Source organism: Ostrinia furnacalis, unplaced genomic scaffold (genome assembly GCF_004193835.3).
Source record: "Ostrinia furnacalis isolate ACB-3 unplaced genomic scaffold, ASM419383v2 OfSCF4320, whole genome shotgun sequence".
Lineage (NCBI taxonomy): Eukaryota > Metazoa > Arthropoda > Insecta > Lepidoptera > Crambidae > Ostrinia > Ostrinia furnacalis.
This window is the reverse complement of record NW_021134559.1, coordinates 173,162-181,545: the sequence shown is the minus strand read 5'-3', so window position 1 is coordinate 181,545 and position 8,384 is coordinate 173,162. Positions and strand designations below refer to the sequence as shown.

The window sequence follows — 8,384 nt, the reverse complement described above, 5'->3', positions numbered from 1 at the left end:
ATGATGCACATAAAAGTGTTTTTTATTATTTTTAGAGTAAAGACTATAAACTCAAATGCATCTTTCAGTTAAATTTTCACTATCCTGTATATGTTCTCACTTCCCTGTCCATCGAAAATAGAAAAACCGCTATAAAATCAATATTTATCATAATTTTGTCTGGCCCGTTAAAAATTGGATATGTTGTAGTATATTCTCGGTCTTTAGTCACTGTTTATACTGATTACTAACAAAAACTGGAGATTCATTTTATGGTCCTAAATAATTCCACCGTGAGTAGAACTACCCATTCCTAAATTAAAATTAATGCTAGGTAAATGAAAAATCCGTAATATCTCTACTCGTAGTATTTTTTACAAAAGCCTTTGAGAGAATTTAAATAAACCAATATCAAAATATGAAATCTGTATCTGTTTTGTAGGTATAATAAATTAAAAACCGCCCAGTTAGTGATGGTCGGTAATAATGACTGTAATTGAAAATTCCTATAATAAACCTAGCCGGAGCTTATCAAAAGGATTACAATAATAATAATGTGAGGTTAATTTTAATAATATGTGTACGTGTTATTTTCATGCCAAATGATTTAGCTGGTTGCTGATAAAAATCTACTTTCCTGGCATACCCATTGTTTTGTAGAGTAGTCAATTAAATGGTTAATTATTATGATTCTACTAGAAAAAAAAACATATTTATTGTTTCATGTTGATAAAAAAACTTGAAAATTATATTTTATTTCTATTGAGTGTGGGTACTATTCTTGCTATAATACTAGCTGTGCCCGCGACTTCGTACGTGTGAAAACAGGATTTTCAAACAAACTTCTAACCCCCGTTTTACCCCTTTAGGAGTGGAGTTTCGTAAAATCCGTTCATAGCAGATGTCTACACCCTATAAGGTACCTACCTGCCAAATTTCAAATTTGTAGGTGTTATAGTTTCTGAAATTTTGTGATGAGTGTGTCAATATCCATTTCTATACGGAACACTAAAAATAAAATACATTTTTGACTTGCCCTATTTCCCACACCCACTTCATTCTGGGTGACGATCAACGATCCATCTTCTCGCCCTAATGTTGTTTTTTAAGATATCTTATTTCTCTCTTTTGATTTATCTATCTTTTATTGATTGTATTGGTTTTCTGGGAGTAAAGGGCACAATGGCATTTGTGAAGATCAGTTAAGAGTATGAAATTCAAAAATGATATTGAAAATTGAAGTAATGCCTGAAACTTGACATGATGTAGGTACGTAGTCGTATGTGTGCATTTTTAATGTAGTTGAAAACTAATTTAGTTATACATATAGGCTAGCTAAAATATTCTGAAATTCATTTGAAAAAGTTGTAGTTTTAAATTATTGAATGATGGCAGTTACGCTGTATCTGAGGGAGCCTTTTCTAAAGATCACTAAAACTATTTGTTGAGTTACACAAAATACCTATCTATATTCCCGTTAGCCTTTTGTCTCTTCTCACTGTAGCCTTAAATTAATAAAAAAATGAACCTAACTAACCCTACCTCTTTGTCACCTAGATTTTCGTTCAGATTTTCTGACAGTGTTTTGTATTCTTGTAAGATTTCCCTTCCGGACTCCTCTGATTCGTTTTAACTTAGTTAAATTCATGTCCAACGTCGCCAATCACTAATTAAACATAATATTTTGAAAAACGATCATTTTTATTATAATGTTTCCATAGAAAAAATATTTTGATTACATATAGGGAGACCGAGGAGAGTTGTGACATTGTCGATTTTTTGGAAGTTATTAACTACTAGCGAACTGGTAACAATAAGCTTTTTTAGTTCAAGTCTCGAGTTAACAAGTACTCATGTTTCGAGCTCACTGATAGTTAATAGGTTTCCAAAAATCGACAATATCACAACACTCCTCTGCTCTGTTACAACTCTCCTCGCGTTCTCCCCTAAACACAATATTATGCAAATCCATCAAATTGAACAATATTCCCATAAAAAATGTATTTAGATTACATAATGTAAACTACTGGTTATTATCACAGAATAACGTACTTCGTATTATCCACTCTATTGCTAAGCACATCACAATAGTTTGCCCGGACTATCAAGTATTCAAAGCATTATGTGTGCTGGACAAGACGGCCCGCTCGGGCGCAGGTGCGTAGGCGACACGTGGTTAATAGGCCGCCTGCAACCCCTACTATGGGTTAGGGGTTTAAGTAAATTGCGATTTCTCTGTCCCTCTGTCTGATCGATATTAAATCTAAGATGTTGAGTATTTAGGAACTCCTTCTATATTCGTTGCTGGTTATATGACATCTTCTTCACTAGTGCTGGATTTTAATTCTCAATACTCAATACGTTCATTGGATCATACATGCTATACAGGAGTTGCAGTGGTAGAAAAAAGGTGACATTAGCACCGTGTAATTTTTTATGTTTATTTTTAACTTTAGCATGTTGATATCCTTCTATTTATACCTGTTCTTAATTATCACCACTATCCAACCGTAGTTACTCTGTTGACCACCAACAGGGTAGGGTGAGATATTATGTAAGGCGATCAGTATCAATCAACCCACAATCGCTATCTAAAGTCCTCATTTCACACCTAGCAAACGACTAAAACCATCTAACAGAATACGAGTTAGAATTTATGTCGACATTCCCTCACATCTCGCAAAAATGAAGACTATGTAACAGGAATCGAGTTAAATTACCAAGGACCGTAGTAGGGCCCCACACAATGCAGTCCCCAGGTGCGCGCGGTTTGTTAACACCAATCGCCTTCGATATATCGCCTGCATCCAAATCCAATTACCCACTGTTTAGCATCGCTCCTTCTGCACCCCGATGCATATGCAAACGTGGAACGTATCTGTGTATGGTAAGCGGAGCGTGCTGGGTTTATTTAGATATAGCTTTTGCCCGCGGCTTGACCCGCGTGAAATTTAATGTCACAAATCGGCGTAAATTGTAGCCTATATGTTAATCTGGGTTATAAACAATAACACTGTAAAGTTTCATCAAAATTCGTCTAGTAGTTTTTGCGTGAAAGAGTAACAAATATCCACACAAACTTTCGCATTTATAATATTAGTAGAACTAGTAGGATTCAATTGCTCTGTAATACCTATTGTTCTCAATAGAAGAGGATAATGTCTTATAGGGCTTCAAATATAGGTAATCATTATAATATGTTTAGCAACGCTCCGTCTGCACCCCGATGCATAATATATGCAAACGTGCAACGTATCTGCGTACGGTAACCGGAGCGTGCTGGGTTTATTCCGAGAGATTTAGTTACACAGTAATATTATTATTAACAATAGTCTATGTTTCGACAGCCAGTATAAGCAACAGCGTGGTTGGCATCAACACAACGCGACATTTCCATACGATTCGAATAATAAATTGTTTGTCACTTTTGTAAAACTCTTTCGTTTGGCAGTCAGGTAGATCATTTTTCGACGCTGTCTCACATAATCACACTCACAATTACTGTTGTCAAAATTCAATCATTAATATCACAAAAACAAGGATAGCTATTTCACAAATACACTTCCATCACAAAAATAGAATGATGGCCAAGTCCTAGAATTAATAAAATATGTCACCCCACTTTATATGCCTAGGCTCAGCCTAATCAAGCTGCTGAATATTCGAGGAGCGAATATTCGAAGAGGCGAGAGCTTGAAGGGTCACTGAGCACATTATGCCCGCTCAGGCGTTTGAGGGCAAGTGACACAATTTGAATACTTACAACGTGGATGTAAATTTTTCGAGCCTCGTGATCCGAAGTGCAGTGGCCTCTTTAGAATTTTCCCTATATGATCGAATCAGGCAGTGTCTTAAGACAAAAGTCTTTGACCAGTGTGTGTTGACAGTGATGGTATACGGATCTGAGACGTGGTCGCTTACTATGGCCCTCATAAGAAGGCTTAAGGTCACCCAAAAGGCGATGGAGCGTGCTATGCTCGGAGTTTACCTGCGTGATCGAATCAGAAATGAGGCTCTCCTCATTTCTGATTTCTGAGCGGCTCTCCGCTGGAATTCTAAAATAGCCGATATAGCCCGTATAATTTCTGAAGAGTGGCAGTAGGCGGGGCACATAGCTCGTAGTGCTCGCAGCTCTATAGCTGATGGCCGTTGGGGCAGGAAAGTTCTCCACGAGCCGGACGGAAGACGTAGTATAGGCAGCCCTCTCACTAGGTGGACCAACGATCTGGTGGATCTTTGGAGGATTCTTGGCTTTTGTCTAGAAGTGGACAAAATTCTCTTATGATTTCCAGATTTGCAAGGTGGAAGTGGCTGCCACCTTTACTAGATCTTTGACCATAATATGTAATACCTACAAGCTATATGTTTACAATACAACTCTTCAATCCTATTGAAAATACATTTTGAATAAAATGTCTTCTGCATGATTTATAAAACCAGCTTTTATACCTACCTCCTTTCAAATCTCATATTTATTAGGCTCAAAATCCGGAATCAAAGCGCCCAAAATCAAGGAACACAAACAATGACGTCACAGATTACCATAGTGAAGGAGTAAGTAGGGTCAGCAACAAAGCGCTAATGAATATTCCAGCAGCTATCTCGACGATATGCAAACCAGGTGACTTCACTAAGTTGCCGACCGTACGTCACATCAAGCTTCACTCAGCTGCATCTTATACAGTGGTAATACGAGCGAGTTTGCATCAAAATTGTATAGCCTTATCTGCTGGCTGTACCAGGGTGAATTTTTAAACGGCTCTCATAACGATTGATAGTAATAAAAGGTTTATGAATTCTGTTTCGGGATCAAAGAAAATATGAGTTGAACACTTGAAAGGACGGAGGGCGTTTTGTGAGAGAACGCAACGTTCTGGAGAAAAATGAAAAAAATAAAGCTCCATGAAGCTTTATTTACATAACAGACAGAACTAAACATTTTTTTTTACATTACTTAAGACCTACTTACATTAAGTATAATACCACAGAATAATAATATGATACTACTTACAAAGTATGTGTGCATAGTGTAGTGCAGTAAAACACTAGCATTTCTTAACATTCTTTAATCCAGTGATTTATGTAGTACTGAAAGATACTAATAAACGATTTAAAAGTTATATTTACAAAACCCTAAATAAACATTAAAGTTAAACATAACACATAATTACATAATAGAAAAGTGTAAAAATATTATAAAACTTGAAGATGGTTTAGTCCAATAACAAAAGAAATTCAAAAACTTTTTCAATATCATTTCTTAAATTTTCTATTACAATAGCTTAAATATTGTCTCTAGAAAAATATAAAAGGTCGCAACAGTGCTATTAAATGCCAATCTTTTGTGGAAACTTGCTAAAGAATGTCAGAGAGTTGAAAGTTCACGAACAAAACCCTCGAGACATCTAGACAAGTGTCAAGACTTTCATTGTTAATGAAATGTCTAGAAATATGCGAGGGAATGAGCTACATTTAAATTTTAAATTAAAGAAAGAAAGAAACATTTATTGCCATGGACATCACAAAACACAAAAGAGGTAAATAAAAAAAGGAAACAAGACAGAGGTAACACATAAAACATACAATTGAAGAGAAAGTAAACTTTACAGTGCCACCCTGCCGCACAGCCATGCCCATCGCAATGGGACCCCACTCAGCATATGCCGTGGCCCCCGGTGAGGAAGGCCACGACACTGGTTTTCAGTGTGCCCCATGCCGAGTGGGAGTCACGGACACTAACCTATACTGCATTAAGTCCCTTAACTTATGTTGGTAGCCGACAATCCGACGTGTTTTTAATTATACAATACAAGTAAAAGAAGACAACCAATATCACTACATATTACTTATTACTTTATAAGTGTTAAGTACTATCGGCAACAGTGTTAACTACCCATTACCGATCATGCCGTCTCGTTCTATCGCAAAGAATCACCATGTGATGAGAGCGAGAGCAAAAACTGATGGTAGTTAACACTGTGGCCGATAGTACAATGACAATTATAAATATTGCAGTGAAAGTTAAATTAAATAGTATCTACGTGTAAGTACCTAATTAATCCTATTTGATCTAATTTTACTTAAATAGCGATATTTTTAATGTTCATGTAGTAAAGTGATGAGTACGTATATTAAAGGTAATTTTACACTCCCAAAAGATAAAGACAACTGTAAAAAATTCCACTACGGCTACCTTTATTATGACTTTAATTACTTGCCTTTGAAACTGAATGAAATACAAACTCTTCCAGAAATTAAGTAAGAATCAAACTGAAACAGTTCGCTTCACCCTTTTAGTGCTATTCAAATACGACAGTACATCTACCATGCTCTCAGCACCTTTGGGGTAACACCTTTCCTTCAACGGATCGGTATACCACCAGGTCCTAAACTTATCATAAGAACTGTAAGTTTCTAGGTTCGCCTTAGAATGCAGGAGCTCACAGAGTTGACACAGTCCCTTCCAATATTCGGACTTCTTGATGGTGTAATGGTTCCTCCATCTGTGGTAGTCGTAGTAGATTTCCAGGTTTTTGATGCTGTGGTCTACTGCCGCTGCTATTTTTCGAGGATCACTAACTGAAGCGTCGAGGTACGACCCGTCTGGGAGGAACCTAGAATTGAAAAGCGTTTCAGTCACTCCTCTAGTCATTATCACTTGCATTACAAAATAAATTCTAGTGAAATCAAATACAACAGTTGACTAAGTAGTCATAGGAGTAGAAAGAGCCTAGTTGCAAAGGACTCACACTTCCTATGCTATACATATAATTATGTAATTATTATGTATTAACGCTGTAGTTACAAGACAACAATTCGTAGCTAAAAGTAATTTCATGTAAGGTTTTTTAGTAAGAAGTCGGTAGTTCTACCTTACTTACCTACCATTTACCGTAAATTATATGTAATAAAATTGGGAACACACACACCAAAATACACGGTTTACAAAATAGAACACTGGAAAATAAAATACTCACTGTTTGTAATTAGCGCCACCTTTCACGATCGGCACAGCATTATGATGGTACGCTTTCAGCACCTCCTCAGTTACGTAATCTTCAGCGTTACTATCTTCATAAGCCAAATAGTAATAATAATCTCTTTCCACAAGCTTCATGCAATCGTTCCCGGGACAAGTGAACATCTTACATCCATAAATATCTAGTTCCAAAGAGTGTTCCCGTAAGGCATCGCGCAGTTGCTTGACGAAAACCATCCTGTTGGTCCTTGTGCTGCAACTGTTCATGACCCAAACCACAGCCTTCGTTTTCGTCTTCATCTTTTCCTTCTCAATATCAGAAATTTTGGTCATATCCTTCTTCCATTGGACTTTGACTCTTGGTGCTATTTGATTCCCTTCATAATCTCGCACTTCGATAAATGGGGTCACTATGTCTGAAGACAGTTTGTATGACCACGTCCAATTGAAGTAGTTGTCCGCATTGATGGTACAGATCGGTGTCTCGTCCGAAGACCTCATACCATGGAAGATGTACTTCTGTGTTTGAGATCTTGACCTTGGTAACGTCATTTTCTTCCATTTTCTCAGCAGATTTATATCCATAAACACAGCATCAAAATTCTTGTAATCTCCATTCAGGAGATCTTTTTTCGTTGTCAAGTAACAGTTATAGTAAGGGCAGTCGTATTTGACGAATGGGCCTTGCCCTTCACCTAGCGGATTCTGAAAATACTCCGGAGTTGTCCAAATGAGGATATACTTCAAGTCCGTGTAAAATCTGTCCACTTTTGGGTTCATGTCAGCAATAGGGTAGTTCTGGTTATATTTTTCGAGATCAGCGACGGTCGTGTAGGCCGTATGAAAGGTATAGAATGCTAAAACGGCGTACATAATCAAACCAGTGAAACTTATAAGGAAGAATAATTTCGCGAACGTTTCCGTTTTCATTGCGACGTACATTTTGAGGTTCTGTTGTGCTGGAGGAGACGGAGTGACAGGTTTGAAGACAATGAAATTGTGCAGTCGACTCATTAGCTGTGTAAACAATGGATTCTTTTGATTCTAAATAAACAATACGACAGTCACGAAGCATTTTTCTTCGTCATTTCTTATCTGGAATGGTTGATGCCTTTTTAATATTTTATTTTTTCGTTTGCTGTACAATTTTTAAGAGTAGATATAAGATAATATGATGTTTATTTGGAAGAAAACAAAGGCTATACACAGGTGACAATACATACCTACAATAGCGACATACCTACCTAACATAGGTAATGTCTGTATTTAAAAACTAACATTGCAAATACTTTTTGTTAAAAGCAACCAGATACTCGATTCATTTCATCGAATTTACGGCAATATACTTAAAAGTACCTACCTACTATATTTTTTCTTTTCATCAAGTCCCTATAAACCCCATGTGATTCGTCTAAAAGCGCTTCTT

General features: G+C 36.8%; 1 protein-coding gene across 1 annotated transcript; it reads right to left on the bottom strand.

Moving 5' to 3' along the window:
• Positions 1-6,244: 6,244 nt before the first annotated feature.
• Positions 6,245-7,900, bottom strand: LOC114359350 (alpha-(1,3)-fucosyltransferase C). The gene is made up of 2 exons (XM_028313694.1): positions 6,957-7,900; positions 6,245-6,593 (listed from the first exon to the last, which is right to left on the bottom strand). The coding sequence occupies exons 1-2, from the start codon at positions 7,898-7,900 to the stop codon at positions 6,245-6,247; spliced, it is 1,293 nt and encodes a 430-aa protein (XP_028169495.1).
• Between the last annotated feature and the right edge of the window lie 484 nt (positions 7,901-8,384).

Excerpts from the sequence above, each read along its gene's own strand:
- LOC114359350 (XM_028313694.1), bottom strand. The coding sequence starts at position 7,900 with ATGTACGTCGCAATGAAAACGGAAACGTTCGCGAAATTATTCTTCCTT. Across the intron at positions 6,594-6,956 it reads GGTGGCGCTAATTACAAACA|GTTCCTCCCAGACGGGTCGT; the intron begins GTGAGTATTTTA and ends TTTCAATTCTAG.